Source organism: Nylanderia fulva, unplaced genomic scaffold, assembly GCF_048542155.1.
Source record: "Nylanderia fulva isolate GAGA-0341 unplaced genomic scaffold, ASM4854215v1 Scaffold6, whole genome shotgun sequence".
In the NCBI taxonomy this organism is placed as follows: domain Eukaryota; kingdom Metazoa; phylum Arthropoda; class Insecta; order Hymenoptera; family Formicidae; genus Nylanderia; species Nylanderia fulva.
The window spans coordinates 604,595-626,929 of NW_028190698.1; the positions used below are offsets into that span (position 1 = coordinate 604,595).

At 36.4% G+C, this 22,335-nt stretch overlaps 1 protein-coding gene across 3 annotated transcripts; it reads left to right on the forward strand.

Annotated features, from left to right (window-relative positions):
- Window positions 1-192: 192 nt before the first annotated feature.
- tkv (serine/threonine receptor kinase thickveins) lies at window positions 193-21,660 on the forward strand. Of its 3 annotated transcripts, none has more exons than XM_029320448.2 (9): window positions 193-394; window positions 5,331-5,539; window positions 7,070-7,256; window positions 7,427-7,750; window positions 10,469-10,647; window positions 12,464-12,757; window positions 18,851-19,859; window positions 19,950-20,265; window positions 20,352-21,660. In XM_029320448.2, the coding sequence occupies exons 6-9, from the start codon at window positions 12,667-12,669 to the stop codon at window positions 20,481-20,483; spliced, it is 1,548 nt and encodes a 515-aa protein (XP_029176281.1). In that variant the 5' UTR covers window positions 193-394; window positions 5,331-5,539; window positions 7,070-7,256; window positions 7,427-7,750; window positions 10,469-10,647; window positions 12,464-12,666; the 3' UTR covers window positions 20,484-21,660. The 3 variants fall into 3 exon arrangements, with proteins under 3 accessions (XP_029176281.1, XP_029176282.1, XP_085344091.1); XM_029320449.2 differs by lacking the exon at window positions 193-394 and adding an exon at window positions 4,454-4,828; XM_085487965.1 differs by lacking the exon at window positions 193-394 and having other exon boundaries at window positions 5,263-5,539.
- Window positions 21,661-22,335: the final 675 nt, after the last annotated feature.

Here is a 22,335-nt window from a genome sequence, read left to right on the forward strand (position 1 = left end):
TGTAGAAATTTATCACTAGTAACACCAATTAATCACTTATTTCGAGTACTTAAAATACTAATATACAGTAATTTAAGTGCTCGAAATAAGTGATAAATTGGCGTTACTAGTGATAAATTTCTATAAGGGTGCCTCGACAAATATGAGAATGAGGGATCGACATTAAAATTTTATTCATGATTTCAGAAATATTTGATACACGAAGGATTCGAGCATTCTCGTCGAGTGTGACGATATATTTGCAAGAACGTCAATGGCTTCAAGGCAGAATATACTCTTAAAGAGTGCGGAGACAGGTATTGTGCTGCCAAAAGAGGGCTGCGTGTAAAACCCGTCCCGTAAGGACGTCCATTGCGAGTTGGTAGCCTCGGAACGTCTAACAAGTGCCTTATTTGTGAGTACACCTCGATTTCTACTACGTATGTATGTACATATATGTACATACCGCGCTATAGTTTTCACGGTGGCGCAGAAACGCAAGAGAGCGGTGAGAGCTATAAAGAGGCTTGTCACCTGAGAATGCGGACAGCCCAGCGAGACTTGGCATTAAATACCTGCGTTCCTCGTGCTACGCCATGCCTATCGTTTAAAAGCGACCACCTGAAAAATGTTATGGCTAAGATACCCATCAGGTTTTGACATTAACCCGTTCGCAGTCTCATGGTAAAAGAAAAACAAACTTTGCTGTAAATTAAAAGAGCAAACTTATGAATATTAGTTGTATTTTCAAATATTTATCTCACGCTTCTGTCATATTTTAATGATAAATTTTTTACATGCAAATTATATCTCATAATTATCGCATTATATACAGCATGCACGGTATAACAAACAATTTACGAAAAAAATAGAGCAAAGTTAACTCTGATACGATAAGACGCAATATTCATGCAAATAACAGAGCAAACCTTGCTGTGCATGGCGTGATAGCAAATTTGTGGCAAAAATAGAGCAAAGATTTGTTCTGGCATGATGAGACGCAAAATTTACGCAAATAACAGAGCAAACCTTGCCGTGCATGGCGTAGTCATGTGTCACATACGTTTGCGCGCTTTTAATGCGCGCTACTACGTTTGCGCGAATTTTTGTCCTGTAACCTCCAGCACTGTTCCCCGCGTTCTTCTAAATTCAACCACCGTGAGTGCTACCATACGTGCCGCAAGGTTATCACAGAGGTTATAATTCTAGAAGCTTCCCACATTTTTGAGACGAGCTTCCAAGTTCTAAGTGCCGCAAGGTATCGCAGAGGATTAGAAGATTTTTCAGGCAAGTATAAAATCAGTTAAATATTCTGTTTCGCGTAAATCTTTCCACCGGTTGTCTGCGAGACAACGAAGGCGAATTACTTTGGAAATTAAAAATACTTTACATTCAAATGTTTCACAAGATCCTGTTACGCACAAACAGTTGGATAATGCTGCTTCCTTTAACGTTGCTGATTCTTTTCGGACAGACAATAAAGTTTCTTTTACGGACAATATAGTATTAGATATATTCGTACTATTGTATATATTGTATATTTCAGGTGTTGCTGTTATTATTAGTTGAGAACTCCCAAGACGAAATTAATGGTGTTCAACTTGGCTCAGCGTCCAATAACATCGTCAAGAAATAAAAATCGTTTCCGTTATTCAATAATTAGATATATCACCGTTAAGGCCTGAAAAACTCAATCAATCAGATGTCGCAGATGAACTGACAGAACATCTTTTTTTCGCTATTAGACAATAATGCGTTACTTCACGCGTATTTAGGCGGCGGGAAAATTGATACTATTTATTGCAGAATTATAATGGCTTTAATATAATTAACATATATAGTTAATTTAAAATCTTGATACTACAATCATTTGTCATGTTTAAATTTTTAATCTCTTTTCAAATATAATAATTATAGACAAATATATATCTACAGACAGTATATTTATATTTATATAGATAATATATTTATATTTGTCTATAATTATTATATTTGAAAAGAGATTAAAAATCTAAACATGTTACGAATAATTCTAAGGCTCAAGATTTTAAATTAACTATGTTGATTATATTAAGGTGCGTACAGACTTGCAACAGAACATCGTAACGTAACGCCGTTGCGTGACATCGACGCAATGTATGGACAGTACCTCGCACCAAACATTTAAGCGTTACGGGGTATTGTCCATGCATTTCGTCGGTGTTACGCGACGGTGTTACGTTACGATGTTCTGTTGTAAGTCTGTACGCACCTTTAAGGTCATTATATAATTCTGCAATAGATGGTGTCAATCTTCCCGCCGTCTAAATACGCGTGAAGCAAAGCACAATTGTCTAAGGCCGATATTACATTCATACTACAAAATGATGGTGGTCGGACGTAACGATTGAATATTAGATAGAAACTTTAGAAATTCTCTATTCGTTAACCAATTGCTACGTTCGACAAACTCGTCGTACGATATTGTAATATCATTATAATAGGAAAGAAAAGGTAGTCGGTCATTCCTTTTCGTCGCGCCGATTGATCGAGTTTTTCAGGTTGAGCAGTGTTTAATACTAATTAAATAGCGTCTATATTACATTAATAACGCTTATTCTTTATATATATGATTATAAATTATAATATCCGATTTTTAAAATAAAAATTTGAAATTAAATAATGGAATAATAAAAATAATAAACATTTTTTCAATAAAGAAACTAAAAAATTAATTGCTAATTAAAAATCCTTTAATTCATAGAGATAAATATTGATAGTATAACTTAAATTTGAATAATAATATATAAAGATATATTATTGTAAAAACATGACATAAAGTTTTAATAGTGCGTATTGTATTACTAATAAAATATATGACTATTTGCAGGTCTTTAATAGCTCAATTTAATATTTTATATTCAAAATTTTAAAGCATTAAAAATAATGTAAATTCTCATATTTCGACTCTATAGATATTTATCATAGATAACACCAATATCACTTATTTGAGAATTTAATCTATTTCGTATTTGACTCGAAATTAATGATACATATTTAAGTGAAAATTTTTATAAGGGCTCACAATAATGTCACTTAAATTTATTCATATTCAGAAATATTTATACACGCACGTTACGAGAATTTCTGAGTTGTAGATATATTTGCTATTAGAAGTCAATGGCTTCAGCAAGATATATGACTTTGTTAATAAGTGCGTGAGAGTTTGCTGCTCAAATTGTCAAACGCGTAAGACGTCCATTGCGGTGTGCTGACCACAAATTTGCTATACACCCATCGTCACGAAGTATTCATATTGTTATACGTGCTATAGTTTGGTGCTAACAAGTAGGCGGTCGAGTATCAAACCTTGTCACCTGAGTCGGACCCACGAGACTTGCATCTAGAAACGCGTCCCGTGCAAGCTTGCCTTCGTTTATGGACCACCTGAAAATTTTGGCGTCCACCAGGTTTGACAAACCGTAATTTTAACCAGATTTAACACAATTTTGATATTTTAATATAGAGATATGTATATATATATATATATATATATATATATATATATATATATAGAAGAATATGTATATTATGAAAATGACTGTAAATGATGATCTCTGATGTTTTTGATTGAAAAATATCTATTCCAAATTGATTTCAAAGAATTTATCATAAATATGTATAATGCAGTAGAAGTGAAACATTGTACTTTGTATGTTCAAATAGATCAAAACATAGGAATAGAATAGAGGAAATATATCAATTTAATTAACTTTAACAAACATTTATGGAAACAATCCGCAGAAATAAAAACGCTTCGAACATTAAGTTAAAAAGAGCCGAAATTGTGCGGTTTTGATAATCATCGAGCGACTTCTGCGATCTCATCCCGATCGACTGTGGAACGCGATTACCTCGGTGTTTCCTTTTTCAGTTAAAAATTGCCGCGACGAGAGAAGGAGGCGAAAAAAAGAATACGGAGAACATGACGAGGATCACATAAAAACGACAAAAGCAACGAAAAGTCGGACGGCATGAAGCTAATCCAATTTCATGGGATCTCATTGTGTTCGCACCGACCATGCTTTTCCGCAAAACCTTTCTTACACGCAGCATCCACCCTTATTCCCGGGTTTCTCGAGCCTATATCGAAAATAATAGCTGCGGTTAGCTGTCCGTGGTCGGCGCAGCATTTCGTCTCGGTTCAATTGCTTTGGAATCGTTGCAACCACCGCAGCTGCGAGCAATACATGAGATTGGAATACCTATCTACTCGCGCGCATTGCAATTTTCGATTCCTTTGATCGCTCTGAAACAACATATCGCGCCTATCAAGTTGAATTATTTCTTCACGAAGTCGAAAAATGCGTTTATAAAAGAAAGAGGAAATTACGTTTTCCGGTGTAAATTTTAAATAACGTAATTATTTTATAAATTAATATTAACTTAGAAATAAATAACGATTTAAAATAATGAGAAATTTAAAAGAAAAATTTATACGTATTTGTTTAATTTTAAAAAAGAATAGAAAATTGTTCAATTAGAAGAGATTTTATAATTAATCGATAGTAATGACAGACGTGACTTGATTGAAATTGCACATACGACCGATAACAATGTGCGTCACAGGGGGGAGGCAACCGTTAAATTTTGCGCCTCCATATGGAGTTATACATCAGAGGGATATATTTATCGGTCACAAACAACAATTGTCCGGTGTCACATTTAATTGACGGTTATAAAATGTAGCGAGCGTGCAATCGAGAATAATTTGGCGTGAGTCTCGCGCGAGAGCCGGCTTTCAGAGGGAGGAGATGCGTCGCCACGTGATTCCTATAATTTTCTGGATTCGTGTTTAGCGAAACGACAAGTGAGTAGGTGTCGTAATACGCGTCCCCATCATTTCGCGACATTATTATTAGATCGACTGTGCTTTGCATCGCATTACGCGTCGAGTTATCATTATTATTTGCAGGAAAATTTTCTCTCTCTCTTTCTCTCTCTGCCACTCGAAACTTAATACATGCGAAATTTGTGGACAAATTTTTTTATAATCACCAATTTCTCTCTCGATGAATATTTTGATACACATAATATACAGCAGACATTAATATTAATACACCTCTCTAGAAGGGAGAGAGATTTTGCATAGTATATTATATAAAATATTTTTTGTAATATATAGGTATAATGTTTTAAATATAAAATAGTCACATATTAGATATATGTGACTATAGATGATATTAATTATATAATGTTATGATTATACATATATACTATATTACGCAATTACGTAGAGCACAGTGCGGTTGGAAACAATTTATGCTATAAGATAGTTTCAGAAGACTGCATATGATTCCTATAATTTTCAGGGCTCTTGTTTGACAAAATAACAAGTAGGTGGGTGTCGGTTTTCACACCCATAGCTCGGCGGGACCTTTTCGGAGAACGTAAAAAAAGCCGGCATACGAAACCGGTCCCGATGAATCTTTGTTATACTGGAGCCCCCACATATTGCCTGCCACCTTCATACGTGCGCCTATAAGGACAAAACGGCTGAAGAACTTCAGGACTGTACTCTGTAAGAAAGACACCTACGCTTTTTCTATTTCCGGTTGCCGTCAAATTACCTCGATAATATCTTGAGTCAATTAATATCATTATTCTCATAGCTTCTCATATATATATTTTCTGATAGCTCTTATATTATTATCATTGTTTCTCTCTTTAATAAGAAAATGAGGGTCGAAAATGAAAGAGAGATACAGAGTCATTTAAAATTATCTTAAGAGAACGTGATATCTTGTGTTTTGAAATTTTATCTTATTGTTAAGTTTATTGAAAATATTTCATTTCGAGAACGAAAGAGTATTAACTGAAAATTTCTCATTCAAACGTTCCATTCAGTCAGCGAATTAAATATAGGCATTACGTCGAATTAGCGTACTGAACGGCGCACCAAATCTGCCGAGTCTTCGTTCATTAGCTTAAGCGTCCGATTACATCATGCCTGATTAAAATCGAATGTAAATCGTAGCTCTTACGAGCCGGTAATGTCTCATCATAACTAGTCATGCTCGAGCCTTTTGCAACAATTTGAAAGTTTCATTGAAAAGAATCGAAAATCCAACTTTTAAATTATCCCAAACAAATATCTCTCTCTGTCTTATCCTATCTTTTGTTATAATTATGATAATTAAAATGTACTGGAAATAAATTTTCAGTCATAATATTCAGTCATAAAATTAAGGAACTGATTTAAAGATTTCAAAATTATTACAAGTGTATATATCTTTTTCTCTGTTTATATAATATGATTAAAACTCGAAGACGATTAATCGATACAAGAGAGCGATTTATCTTTGTTTGACCACTGTGTCTTTTCTTTGGATGCGGTTCGGTATGTTCTTTTAAGTCGGAACCAGTGGCTTCAATTCACACCAGGACTCTTAGCGATAAAAAGACCGCTTTTAAAGATATCTGTATCCCGTTTCTGCGTAGGCACGACACCTACGAAGTAAACTTTGTTATCATAGCAGGTAGTCTCTTACAACGCGTTATAGAGCGAATTTATTTGAGTGGAAAGAGATTGCCACTATTTCTCTTTCTTTTAATTTTTTGATATTTTTTTCGTGATAAACCACCGCAGACGCGCAGCATCCTTCGCCAATCATTCGAAGCGGTAGTCGACAGGACGATTAATTATCTCGGCGCCAAACGGCAATGAGGCAGGTAACGACGGTCGATTAAGAATCCCAGGATCGAGAGAGATAGACAGAGAGAAGAGAAAAGAAACTTCTGCGAATTCCTTGAAGAAACTTAACAAGAAATATACCTGGTCTGCCGGTTATCTTGATTTTTTCGTTACATTACGCGATCAAATACTAAGATTACCCGACAGCTAATAATAGTAAAACGCGAAGCGCAACATCTAACGTTTACTTCGATCGATTGCTTTAAGATTTGTATTTCGATTTTGATGTCCGGTAGAGATACATATCCGCTAGTCTGAGAACTCGAACAGCTTCGAGGATCCCTCGCTAAGTAGACACAATTATAATCGATTATCCAATGTAACCTTCCATTGACTAATCTTGACCGTTGGTTACAGACCGTCACTTGTGAGAAGGAGAGTACAATATACTCTCGGAAAAAAGAATAACATATTAGTCTCTCGGTTAAATCATTGAGGATTTGGATAATCATCGACGTGAATCAACTCAGCATCCTGTATGACGCAATAGAGACCAATAAATTGTATAATATTTTATTAACTGAATGTTATCTTTGTTGAATAAGTAAGTCTAACAATTTATTTCTAGTAATAAATAATTTTATTTTTAATTTTTGATTATATAAATATATACATTTTACAAACATATTTTTAAAACGCTATTTTACACGAATTACAAACGTTTTCAGTATAATAAATATACAAATTATAATTACTTTAGATTTTTATAAAAAGTTTCAGGGGCGCATCCTGTGTTGCGTACAGGACTGAAATGTGCATCACGTACGAAGAAGGAAAAAGAGAGACAGAAATGGAAAGAAAGACCCAAGGGCCTGAATGGCTTACGGACGCTACGGCACGTTAGTTGCCAGACGAGGATTCGCTCTTTTATGGCTCCGACGGATCAGGCCATCGAATCCCTTGGTTCTCAACGAATGAAATATACTTCCACAGCCAGAGTGATTCTTGTAGCCGGCGCCGAATAGATTGGACCAGGGCCCGGCCTTCTTGCCCGCTCACTTTGTTCGATCATTGTCGTGCAACGCGCCGAGGCGTAAGGTTCGTTCGTAGAAGAATCCTATTTATCATCATAAACCCCTCGACGTCCCTCCCTCCTTTTAAATTTAAACCCATTCACTATAAAGGTCACATATAGTCGACAATGTATTTTAAAAATATACGAGACGACGAGATACATATATTTTTATACGACAAATATTTTTCTTTTACGAATTTACAAGACAATTTAATATTTAATATACAAACTTTGTTTGTGTTTCTCAAAGAAAACTAAATTTTTATTAGGATCGCGATGAATCTCATTTATCAACAATATATTTCGTTTATACTGACGTTAGAGAGGCTTGACAAAAAGAATCACACAAGACGTCTCGATTCTCGAGGTAGGGGCGAAATAACAATAACAAAAATTGATGGAGGCCGATCATGGTAATTGTGTTCCGCCGCGTCACGTCCGCGCACAACAACCCGCTGCGCTCTTCCTTCTGTCAGTTCTTTCGTCGTCTGCCAGAATAATATATTTCCAAGCGAGACGAATGGATCGTGATTTCGTGGTTGCAAGCTGAAGAGCGCGAACCGGACCCCTTTTGTTATCCATTATCGCGTTTCTTCGAAGCCGGACAATGCCGGTTTATAAGGCGAGATCTCCGTCGCCCTTACCCGTATAAAACGAACGCGATGGAACGGAGGTATCTGATTCTAATCCCGAAATCCGGTTCGAAGCTCCGGATTGTCGGCGCGATGCTTCTCCTTTTTCGTTAACACGACGTTTAAAAAGTCTCGGATCCGACGCGACCGTCCCGAGGCGATCATGAATAAGAAACGAGAATTTCTTATCCGCTTACGGTTGTTTATAAAACAGGCAAAAAACATTGCAATCCAATTTTATTTATAGCTCCTTATAATACAATTTTTAGTGCCTCTCTCTCTATCTTCCAGAAATAGTGCAAGGATTGACGTATATGCAACCGTTAAATCAATGACAAATAATTTATGAAATCTTCGCGATAACCCATTATTAGTCACGCATTTGCTTGCGTCGTTCTCTTAAATTCGAAAAAAAAACCGCGGAGGCAACTAATGGCTAAGAAATAGGTTTTGCGATAATTATCTCTCAACAATTAGCGAGCGTTCATTACTCAAGTATAATAATTAAAACGCGCCTCGCATATATGCATTTTATATCGACCGTTTCGAAAAATGTTTGATTCATAATTAATAATTCATACTTAAACTCAAAGTGATCCGGAGACAGGGGGAATTAATCTTTCCAACAACTGTGATCTTTCTGCGAAACCGACAGAGATGACGGCGGCGCGACCGAGGTATTAATTTTTCTTTCGGAATTTGCTTCGCTCCGAGCAACGATTATCTCGTATAATCTTCGCCGGCAGTCAACGAATCGAATCGATTTCCGGTCGATAGGCAAGGCCCTCGTTCAAGTAGGCTAATTGCAACTATATAGTCGCACGTAAGACGTTGCCATTGAAGTTAACATCGTCTTAACGCCTCACGCGCGCACGACCTTTATTGCGTCTTTTGCCAGCATCTGCAAATCATTATAAGTGCACTCTATAGACTAGAAATAATTTCTGCGTCATACCGAAGATCGACGATGAGGCGAATGCTGGAGTTAAAACCAAAGAGGCCCGTCGTTTATCCGAGAAAGAACATAGTCGAGCGAGCGTTAGCGGTTTCCACGCTGCATACACTCTATATAAGCTTAATAGCGATGTTAAGTGATTTACTGTCAATTGTCGAAGCTGCTTGTTATCCCGTTCACGAGTTCTCGCGCGACAACGCTAGCCGCAAACGATATTAGTGTTTACATTATAAGGTGTAAAAGCGAGGACCATTGCGGAATTTTAATTATCGAGATAGTTGAAATATGGACCAATTCCAATTAGAGAGATATATAATTCTCGCTGAGAAAGAAATTCGACTTTAAAAGGCGTCAAGAATTTAAAATCTTGATATGCATTTTACACAAAAAAAAATCTGAAAAAATATAAAACGATGATCGGCTTCGGAGAAAAATGCTGCTACAGCACGTGTGTCACTCGCTGCATCTCAAATGGGATCAGCGCGCGCGTGGACGTCTTTCCATAAAAGTGCCGAAGATCATCTCTAAAAATATAATGACTGACGCCTTTTAAGCGCGAGACGGACGCGCGTCGGTCGCGCTTCAATCTGGATCGCGCGACTTCACGCTCGAGCGCGATATACACGCAACAGGTTACGCTATACGGATAACGCCTGTATATGTGTACCCTTACATACGTATATCGTTGCGCGAGACGACGACCTAATCTCGATGCGAACCGACTCGATCGCGCTCCGATCTTCGCCGTCAGCTCCGGCAGCTGCGTCTTGCAGCACGAAAGAATTGCCACGAGCTTTGTTCTCCCGCGGGAACAGTGCGCCTTTTGTCGTGCCTTTTACGATACCCAACACTCCCATAAAACGTTTCTTTTTTACTTATACACGCTACCTGCATAGTTTAGTAGAAAAGATCTACCGTAAAATATTTTTTAAACTCGGTTGTTATGTAACTATAGTATATAATAGGTAATATATTCTAATAAAATAATATATTCTATATATTATATATAATAATATATAATAATATATAATGTATAGAATAAAATATATTTATATAAAAATATAGATTATAATAAAAAGCATATAAAAATATAACAAATAATTTTATCATGTATGCACATATGATTTTTTGTACTAATAGAATATTTTTTGCAGATCACTAAAAATTAACAAGATTCACGCGACGCGGGACATTTCATTAAAGTGGTGCTACAATTAGGCGTCAGATCGTTTGGAAAGCGGTAGCAAGCAGTCTCGCCCTCCTGAAGCGTGACATATTGCTGCAGTGCAACAATCTTCTGGGCCGAGCGTGCCGCGCCGTCAGCAATTAACTGGTAATCTGATATCGATATCACTATACTCGCACATCGAGCAGAGCCGAGCCGTAGTCGAGGACGAGACGCTTGATACACCCGAAGGACGACGTAGTAAGTCAGGTCGCTACTAAAAGAAGCGCAGTGTGGTGCACAACCCCCCGGGGCGCTTAATCATCCTTCCGATCCTCACTGAAATACGGTTCTGTTTCTCTCAATTGTACTGATCTTTTTTTATTGCATTTTTCCAGTTTAAATAGAATATATTATAGACTTGAAAGAGATGAAGAGAGAAAAAGAGAGAAGTTAATATGAGGGGAAAAATATGTTATGTCTCGGTGGAGATGATTTTTTATAGCATTCATCTTATTCAGAGAATCAAAATTTTGCTCATTTATTATTATATTACGTATTGCGCGACTCCATCGTTGTTTGTGTCCAAGTATTATGTTTATCATGTTACATCATTTACGCTGTAGAATGTTTGTGCGATAATCTAAAATCTCCACAGATCTTTGTAGTGAATTCGGTCCACGTGTTGATGCATCCAATTGAATTCGCTATGAGAGACCCACCAGAGTAAAATGCAAATACCGCTCGCAAGTTCGAAGGAGAAAGAGAGAAGAAAGATCTAGCAGCGTGTATCCCGCGGGTCGGAGAAAAAGATTCCAGATTCTAGCCGGGTTCTAGATTCCGCGGCGACGCGCCGCGCATAGACATTCGCGCCTTTCCAAGGAGTCGAGCGCCGCTCGAGTCTCCCTGTCTCCCTCGTTCCGGAGAACATTGCGATCCCCATATGTGGGCGAGAGAGAGAAAGGAAGAGAAAAGGAGTGATCTCCGGATCTCTGGTGCTGTTCGCGGCTTAGTGGCGCCCGTAGGGCGTCGTCGCGCGCTTTCCCACTTAACAGACGACGTCAGGTCCGTACTGTGACCATACCCGGTGCAGCCTGTGGGACGCTCCCTAAACAACAATTACGTGGAAAGAATTTTTTAAAGTCCTGACTTTTCCAGACCTTTATAAACAGCCTAGAAAGACAACCTTTTATACTTAGGACATATCAGTTTTTGGGCGATAAAGTTTAAGTAACTCATCACTATCTCACTATCAGCAATAATGTCAGTGATATGAACAAAAATTGCATCCCTGATGAGTGTTCTTATTGTTGTACATTATTTACGTTTGTCTAGGAAAAATCAAGACTTGAGATAAAAAGAATATATATATATATATATATATTAGTATTACAATGAAATTAAATATTATAATATACTATATATACATTTTAGATCTCTATATAATCCATATTTTATATATATATATATATATATATATATATATATTATATAATAAATTATTATTATATAATATATATTTTATATAGGTATATATTATATAATATATATATATATACTAAAATTTATTATATAATATATATATATAAAATATAGATTATATAGAGATCTAAAATATATATATAGTATATTATAATATTTAATTTTATTGTAATACTAATTTAACATGTACTATTTCGTAATACTAGATTTTATCTTAGGATACTATACCGAACGTTTTGCCCGAGGAAAATCTCATTTAACGATGAAAACAAATGGGCGCGCCATTCGTTAACATCATTCTCATTATGATAAAGTCCAAAGATTCATTAACTTTATATATGTTTATATCGTTATATACATCAACACGTATCAAGGTTTATTTGACAGTTCACTTTTGTTATCTATATTTTCATAAATTATCTGTCATTTGCATCTCAGTTATCTCTATCGTAATCGTCGTAAATCTCTTATAAAAGCTCTAATTTTTTCCTCCTCTTCTTAGTACAGGGTACAGGCCTGAGGAGAGTCGCCATCTCTCGCTCGCTCGCGCGTCGCCGATCAGAGAAGCCGAAGACACCCGAAGTTCCTCCCCCACTTGCTCGACTCCGCGAGACGGAGATCGCCGAGGTCGGAGTAGCCTGCGCTATGCGCCTCGACGCGGAGCGCCCTACGTCACAGTGAAGTATGTGCTCCCGAGTGTAGAAAATGGCTGTGCTCTCCGCTTCCAGGGATCGGCGCGGATGTAAATATGGCCTGTGGCTCGGTTTGGGAGTGTTCGCCGTGAGATGCCTCGGCGGTGAGTACGACGAGTCTGCCAGGATCATCGTCGAAGAGTCCACGCGTATTTTTTGCGCGCACCCTGGTTGCGCGCACGATGCTCTCCGGACGGCGAGAACGCACAACGGGGAACTTGCGTCCCGGATCGTCGCATCGATCGGATGCGGATTACATTCGCGAGGGAACGCGATCGCTTCTTCCTTACGACTTACGACGCGGGCGTTCGCCCTCTTCTGCTTCGCAGATGTGCGACCCGACGACGTTCCGTTCCTTGTCTCGCTCTTCCTGTTTGCTTGAAAACGGACCGACGGTCGACAAGTTCGACGAATCGGTGTGAAAAGAGATCACGTTGCTCTCGGGATCTTATCCCGCTTTTCTCTCTTCTATGATATCTTGTGGAAGCGCTCTTTTTTCCAGGAAGGTCGTCGTCGACGGCCGACGACACCTGGGTGGCACTCTTGCTACGTTGGTGCAAAGTTTTTTTTTTTTTTGTTCTCGATTTCGCAGATCGTTAAGAAGTTTCCTCTCTCTTTCTCCAGATAAAGACCAACCTCTATCTGTTTTTCCGCAACGGATGTTTTCTTGTCTCCTCTGTCTTCACCTCTCGCAATCAATAGGTTTTTATGGAAGGAATTTCTGAGATGCTACGCGGTCGTTCTTTTTTACGTCTGCATAGAGAACAGAGAGAAGCGGAAAGAGAGACGGAGATGAAGAGATTCATTCTGGAGCAGAGAGTTGGACTGAAATATCAGTAGTATGTCGAGAATCAATGCTGTTCTCGCGACCTTTTTCCATTTTACTCGTTCTTTTCGATTTTTGTTTATTATTAATGCTCTCTCTCTTTCTCTCGCATGCTTCGATCATGCTTCAGCTTCGAGATATTGGACTTACGCGATCGATTTGATATCAACAAACACCAGACTTTAACCTTTTGAAATTGTATGTAATTACGATGTATATATTGTCATATTTTTGTAAATTTTTAAATTAATTTAATTTTTTTAATATCTTCTTTTCTCAATCTGCACCCTGATTGCGAGCGACCGACGTTTGCTACAATCGAGTGATGAGAATGATAACAAAGTTGAATCATTCACTTTGGCGTAATGTCTTTATTTAAAACTATATATATATATATAAAAATGGTACACAAATTTATATATTTTTCCTACGAAAATTATTGGTTTTCTTTTTTGTAAAAGGCGGATATTTCGGAGCAATGTGTCCCTTCTGAAGATCGATTTTAATGATCAATTTGCTTAGTGCGCCTGTTCGATTTGCATGTCACATTGACGTCAAACCGTATCTTCACATTTAGTAATCGAAGCTTGCGATTAGAAGACGGTCGCTTTTAATGCTAAATATGCGCGAAGCGAAATACAGGAATCTGTCTGTCCGTAGGAAATAGAGATTGTTTACCTTGCTTCAACGGGGTGCGTAAGCCTCGAAATACATCAAAGGGTTATAAACGTCGACGTCGTTTTAGCGTGTCTCCTTCTGGCCGAACGTAATTTCGTACTCACGTTGAAAACGAGAGGAATTTGATCCTTTTTCACCCTCATCTCGTTTGTGTGCTTTCTCTTTCTTTCTTCTTGTTTTTTTCATCGTATATGTACGTTTCGAGTTTATTTTGTACGTTTATTTTATGCGAGGTTCGCAAGAACATCTACACGGAGAGAATTTCCTCTTATATGATTTCAATTATAAAAAAATATATATGATTTTCCATAAAAGTTTCCATAAGAGTTTGGTACCTCACACACACAAGTTGCCAAAGTTAAATAATTATCTAATGATTTTATTATTAATCTCTCATATTCTATAGGAAATAATTATTATACACAGAAAGAATTTTCTCTTAAAATTTACTACAATAAAAGATATTAAAAAATATTAATAAGAAAAATTCTAGTAAAATTCTTCCAATTGTCTCATGATTTTAAATTCTAAGAGCAAATTCTCTCTGCGTATATACATTGTTTAATATGAATAAAATTAAAGACGTATCCGGGATGCGACATAAAAACAAGCTATTTCATGACGTACTTTGTGGAAAATGCATTAAATTTTTTTCTCGATGAATAATGTCGTTCCTCTCTGACACTATTAAAGTCTCGGAATTTAAAACATCTGTCGAAGAAAAAATGCACACACTATTCGAATAACAAAGAAGGTCCCGCTAAAAAGGATGAATGATAATTCCAATAAACTGAATCTGAAATAAAAATGAAGAGATGCCGCGAATGATTCGAGATGATGGGTCCAGATTGCAGACACGCGAAAACGATCGTTATTTTTATCCGTGACAACGAAAACGCGACAAACTAGCATCCATGTGAATCGTTCCCATAAACGTTAATTAACGCTAACTGAGATTTAATGGACTCCCCCTAGTTTCTTCTTAGAAAGATGCGAGTGTGATCAAGCTTGACTCCACTTTAATTGGTGATTGTGGGAAGACCCGTATTGTGTACCAACATATGGTTTACTCCAAATTATATATATCGCTTTCCACAGTTGTTTATTCAACTCGTCGCGTCACGGATGCTGGAATTTGTAGGATCTTCATCTCGATCAGCTGGGAGGAGGATTTCCCGCTCGAAATCACGACAATTATATGTACAGGATATAGGATCACGGACGATTGTTTTTCCACGAAAATTACGATCGCGACGTCGTATCACGATTACGCGAGTCCATTTGTGCCAGTTTGCGCCGCCTTTCTCGACAATATTATTTGCAGCCCGCGGGTATTAAGTTTCCTAGGCACATTCGCGTGCAGTTCGCGAATGCCATTCCATCGTGATAGCGCAACGTGGCTTCCGAAACGTCATCGTTTCTCAGCATTGACTAAAAGTCGATGACATTCGATTCAGCGGATCTGAAGTAAAAGTTCGCGATAAACCGCATATATACAATATAGTGTGATACAATTTTGAAAATTACAGAGAATTTATCTTGAAAATCGTGATAATCGTGGGACAATATTTTTACCACAATAAAAAATGTTAATATCTATTATACAATAAGATATAAAATATGTTCGATTAATTTTACTATATATACATATTATTAATTATTAATATTATATTTTCGGGATAAATTCTCTTTGCATATGTATGAGAAAAAAAAACATTTTTCTTAATCGATGACTTTAACACTTATTGTCAGCAAGCGGAAGTAACGTGATCCCTAAAATCACGCATCTATTGACTCGTATAAGATATTGAGAGAGCGACAAAGAAAAAGATAATAGGACGATAGTTTTCACACTTGACGTGTATCAATATTCTATTGCATAAATCGAAATTAATTTTCATATAAGTCAATAATGAATATTTAGTGTGTTTTTCTATTAACTTAAATGGAGTATTATCAAGATAAGATAATTTTACAAGTGCGCCTACTTTTATCAACATTGTTATTATTTTATTTCATATAGTCAAGATATTACACACACACGCACACATCTCTGTTCATTACCTCTGATATCGTATCATAAGATTAGATATTGTTGATTAAGAAAAAAAAAGAAGAATTAGGCTTTCATGAATTAACTGTATGTCGTGCATTTTTGCAGATTGAAACCGCCGCGCCGGCGAAGTTCGCGATTTGGCCAGAGACTCATAGACATACGGAATGGGCTATCGCTGATACTGCTCTTTGCCACGCTGATAAAGTCCGCGACTAGCTGGCACGTTGCTTCGCCGCGCGATTCATTGAAACCTTCGTGCGATTACGGGTGCCGATTGCGTCGCGAAAGCCACGCACGAAAGCAGATATGCGCGTTACGCCTCCCGTCCTGAGAGACCCGCGTACGCTCCTATATATATACGCACATTCTCTCGTGGTGCATGACAGTTTCCCAAACAGTACATTACGGCTTTCCTCATCAGTGACGGACGGACTGATAAGCAGAGATCCGACTGTTCTCAGATGCTCTCCAATTTTCTGAACGTGTCGTATCTGAAAGGAGATTGCGATTTTGTAAAAGAAACAATTATAGATAGAGAAAGAGAGTTTATGGTATACACATCACGGTATTTGATCTCGTATTATCAGAAAAATGTGACATTTTCGTTATCATCGCTTAGGGTTTGTAAGCGATAAATCCTTTCACAGAATAAGATCGGTATCGCGGCGCCCAGGTAGCAAGCATACGTCATGTTGACGTCGAATTACGTCAGTTTGCTACTTGGGTAAATGAGTGAGTCGTTTATAGATGATTCTTCTTCTAGATTTGTGTGTACATCCACGTTTTTGCGCTTCGCGTTAATCGTCACGAACGACGATAATATCCGTTCAACGATCTTGCGTTGACAGAATGTTGTTGATGTGGAAAAATACTTCCACCAAGCTATTTATGTTTCATTTCCCGATATGCAAGGATAAGCGAGTTGTCGTGACACTTGAGAGTTCGTTGCTTTATTTTGTTTACGTTCATTTGCCTTGTTTGTCTCTCATGAAAAGCGCAGTTGATTTGTCCCTGCAATTTGATCGATCCAGTTGCATTAAGTAGGAATAAGATCATCACGAAATTCAAGTCTCACTATCAGTACAACGCGTAGATCTGGTGTAATAAATTATAATTAGGTATCTCGCAGGATTTTATTTAAAATCACTTATTGATCAATTTATAATCAATTTTTTTTATCAAAAATTTAATTATGAATAATTAATAGCTTAAATAATAGGCCAGACTAAACGAGCAAACAAATTTAGATATAAAATTAATTTGTTTTAATTTAAAATTAATTAATTTTTTTATGTTGAAATTCAATGTAAACGTTTCGTACTCGGTCTTTTTCAATACACGTTATACACAAAAGTAAAATTAAAACTACCAATGTGGCAGAACGTTCGGATTATTAAATCATTTCACAAATATAAATTACTGACCATTAATTATGAATAATATTTTTGTAATTATGAATAACATTCGAATTATTTGCAATTGAAATTAAAGATACATTTTGTATGGTTTTTAGGAGAAAGGATAAGAGGAGAGAGAAGAAAAGCGGATGCGCAAAGAATCGATCCGTCATCCAGATATTCGCAGGATATAAATAGAGCAGTCACCGTAAAATAGACGGCGCGGGAGTGTAATTTCGCGGCGGAAGATAAGCGGCAGCCTCCGGTTCGCGCGCGTGTACCCGACGTGTATTTCAACGCTTTCTTCCTCTATCCCCTTTTGTGTCTCGCTGCCGTTACGCCGTCGCGAGAGTGGTCGTCGTCGTCGTCTTCGTCGTCGTCGTCGTCGTCTTCGTCGTCGTATACTCGTTAGAAACGTGATACCGTGTTTGCATCAAATTCTCTGCCGTTATCGGCTACTCTAGCATGAAAGCGGATGCCTTTTGCAATCTGTTTAATTCGCAATTTAATTCGGAGCAGGATCACGTCTAACTTTTGATGTTTTGGATCGTAATTGAAATTTTCGATAAATGGAAGATCAATGTTAAATGCGTCGATATGAGATGAGAACCATCTCACTCTGTATTTCAAAAATTTCTATCTCGTATATTTATTTTGTTATTACTCTTCTCTTGACGATCCATTAATGTGACAATTTTTTTTCGAACGACAAAATATACGAGATATTTTTATGTGATACTGATCGTGCTTTTTCTATACGAGATTTATAATTCGACACGAGACTTATCAGGTTCATATCAAGACAGACGTTTACGAAACGTCTCCAATTTCTGACTCGAGACGCACCTACCTACCTATATCTTCTTTCGACATAACGATATATGTTCTTCCGTGGGAGGCGACGACGGTCGTTCGCCTACACGACAAATCTCACGACTTGTCAAACAACCTCTCGAATCCGCGCGCCTACCTCTTTTCAGCCAGACCCCCTCTCATATCAATAATTATTAAGTTATTTATCGTACCTCGCTCAATGCGTTGTTTACCTAATGTTCCGTCTTCCATACTCGTTTAATGTTAGAGGAATTATATGCGTAATCCAAAAATAGCATTTAAAATAAGCGAATGTGATTAATATTAGAATGTTATGCATTTCTCTTCATCTATATATAATATACTATTTTGATTTATTCGTATCGAAACAGTAACTAATCATTTCACGTTGTGTTTCTCTTTGCAGTCCTGGGCATTGTTTGTTACTGCGATGGACACTGTCCGGATGGCAGGCAAAATGGAACGTGCGAGTTACGAGCCGGAGGACAATGTTTCAGCGCCGTGGAAGAGGTGTGGGACACCGAAATGTCAGAGTACGTGCCTGAAGTGTCGTTTGGTTGCTTGCCACCCGCGGAGGGCGGTTTTATGCAATGCAGAGGAAATCAAGTTCCTCATTTACAAGAGAAGAGTATAACGTGCTGCAACAATACGGATTTATGTAACAAGGACCAATATCCCGAAATAGCCTACAAGCCGCGTCCTACCATGGGTCCCAGTTCGATAGATATTACAACGGGAGCGCCGTTTATTGTCCTAGCAGTGGTCTTATCGGCAATGCTGATGATTACCATAATAGTTCTACTGATCATGTATCATAGATGTTGGAAGAAAGAGATAGATCCGTGCCTAGTGCCATCGCAAGGAACTTTGAAGGATTTTATAGATCAAAGCAGCGGATCTGGATCGGGACTGCCGCTCTTGGTACAACAGACTATTGCGAAACAATTAGCCATGTCGAAGTGCGTAGGAAAAGGACGTTACGGCGAAGTATGGCTCGCCAGATGGCGAGGCGGCGAAAAAGTAGCGGTGAAAGTTTTCTTCACTTTAGAGGAAGCATCTTGGTTCAGGGAAACGGAAATTTATCAAACCGTGTTGATGAGACACGATAATATATTGGGTTTTATCGCCGCCGATATTAAGGGTACCGGCTCTTGGACTCAAATGTTGTTGATCACGGATTATCACGAAAGAGGTTCATTACACGATTACTTACAAGTAACTGTGCTAGATCATCAGGCTCTATTAACAATTTGTTTGTCAATCGCTTCTGGTATCGCGCACTTGCATACCGAAATCTTTGGTACACAAGGAAAACCCGCGATAGCACACAGAGACATTAAAAGCAGAAATATTTTAGTGAAAAGGAATGGAGAATGTGCCATAGCTGACTTTGGATTGGCTGTTCGTTACATAAGGTACGCTTTAATACTTAAGCACTTTTTTGTATCATTAGTATACTTTTGAATAAGAGAAATTGCTACAATGAGATATTTATTTTTGTACAGCGAGAGCGGAGAGATTGACATTGCGCCAAATACTCGAGTGGGTACGCGGCGTTACATGGCACCGGAAGTGATAGACGAAACTCTGAATAAAACTTCCTTCGATGCGTTCAAAATGGCAGATATGTATTCTGTCGGTCTCGTATTTTGGGAAACTTGCAAAAGATGTATTATGGGTGGTAAAAATTCTACCGTCGATGATTATGCCTTGCCTTACCAGGATGTCGTTCCAAGCGATCCTAGCTTCGAAGATATGAAGCAAGCAGTCTGCGACAAACGATTACGTCCACTAATTCCGGCAAAATGGGATAACGATCCGGTAAGAGAGATATACTTTTTCGTAATTTTCTAATTTATTCCTGCCAATTTTACGCGACTCGAATAACATTGCTATCTTCCTTACAGATTCTATATTCGTTAAGCAAAATAATGTCGGAATGTTGGCATACGAATCCACCAGTTCGCTTGACTGCTCTTCGCGTTAAAAAGACACTAGTGTCGAAAGTAAACCATAGTTACACTATAAAGTATGTATAGTACTTGACAACAAAACTGACTCTAGTTAACAAAACTTTCTACTCCTGTAAATATATATTTTAGTGTACATAGAATTGTTGATAGACTGCAGCCCTAAGACTGATGATTACAAGTTTACAAATATGCAAAAAAGAAAGAAAGAGAATATATATGAATGAATGAGCGCGTACATGAAAAAATGAATGACTAATTGTAAAAATGAATGATATTATGTATATATAGTTTGTACATACGTAAATACATCCATATAGAGTGTCTTTCCAAATTCACGCATTACGTTTTATCAAAGAATCATTTTTGTTGTGAAAGTACTTTTTGTTGTGAAAGTTACTTTTAAAGAAACTGATAAAAGTAAATGTGGGAAACTTGGGAATCTCTTGTGTATGTATAATTACCTTTTATATTTATAGAAGCCGTGTCACAGAATCACAAAAATATGATTTTGACACGTTTTGCCATGTTAAAGCTTGTTAAATATTATTGACATAAGCTACTATTTACTAAATAGTATTTAGAATAAATTTACTATTTATTAAATAGTGTTTAGGAAGTGTAAAACGTTGTATAAAAAAAGAAATTATACTGTTTTTGAGTTGATAAAACCACACTAAACGAAATCGAATACGAGAGTGTGAATATTAGATGCAAAAGACATAAATTTATTTTTATGCAATATGTCTCGTCGTTACATCGAATTACAATGTTTGGACATTGAAAGAATGTTTAACGTGCCTAATGAAACATTTTTAAAAGTTACTAAAGTTACTAAAGTCTCAGTATATCACATGCTTTCCACATGTATTCCTTTCTTTTATAAGTACCTCATACGATATATTTATTGAAGATCATTTTCGATTATATGCATTATACGCATATTAAATTTGCATCAACTAAAAAGGTTCACACATCGATGATTGTAGAGTATCATATGCGCAAGTTTGTATTATTATCTGTACAATGTAATTTATGTTTCTAATTTGTACACAAATGAAACATATTAATTCATTTTTAACAACAACTTAAGTTGATTATATCGATCTTCCTGAGTTTTCGTTATGCTGCTGATATACTCTTCAAATTTGTGTGCTTTTGTACAGAGAAAGTAATTGGAGAAAAAAATTGTATAAAAAATAACAATTGTATAGTGCAATAACAATGTATAATGTAGAAAATTTTATGTCAGATGTAATTTTTTTGCATATTCCTTTGAATTTATAACATGTTTGTGCGGACAAAGACTAAGAAAATTGAACAGAGTTTTTAATTGATTTAAATAAAAACTTATAAAAGTAGATTTTCTTTGTTTCAAATGTCATTATAGATTCGAGATATTTTGTATGACTTCTATATGTATAATACTTGATAAAAATTGTTAAATATCTTGTAGATGCATTACTTGTGGTGAAAAAGATTTTAAATAATTGCTAATTGATAGAAAACATAAAAATTATATTTTCGGCAAGTATATTTAAGATTTTCATCTTTTTCTAGATATCTTTTTATTTGTTGAAAGATATGTGATCTTTATACTTTATAAACCGAATATATAATTCAAATGTTTAATTGAAAATATTAATATTATTTATATATAAAATATAATAATTATATAATTATATAATATTTATATAACATTTATTATTTATATAACATTTATTATATAATTTTATATATATATATAATTATATAAAAATAATATAATATATAATGTTATATAACATTTATTATTTATATAACATTTATTATATAATTTTATATATATATATATATAATTATATAAAAATAATATAATATATAATGTTATATAAATATAATTATATGTAATATATAATTAAAATTTTATATTATATATATG

Coding starts and splice junctions, on each gene's coding strand:
- tkv (XM_029320448.2), top strand. CDS start 12,667: ATGGCTGTGCTCTCCGCTTCCAGGGATCGGCGCGGATGTAAATATGGC. Junction 19,860..19,949: donor TTGGCTGTTCGTTACATAAG/GTACGCTTTAAT, acceptor ATTTTTGTACAG/CGAGAGCGGAGAGATTGACA. Junction 20,266..20,351: donor CAAAATGGGATAACGATCCG/GTAAGAGAGATA, acceptor TCTTCCTTACAG/ATTCTATATTCGTTAAGCAA.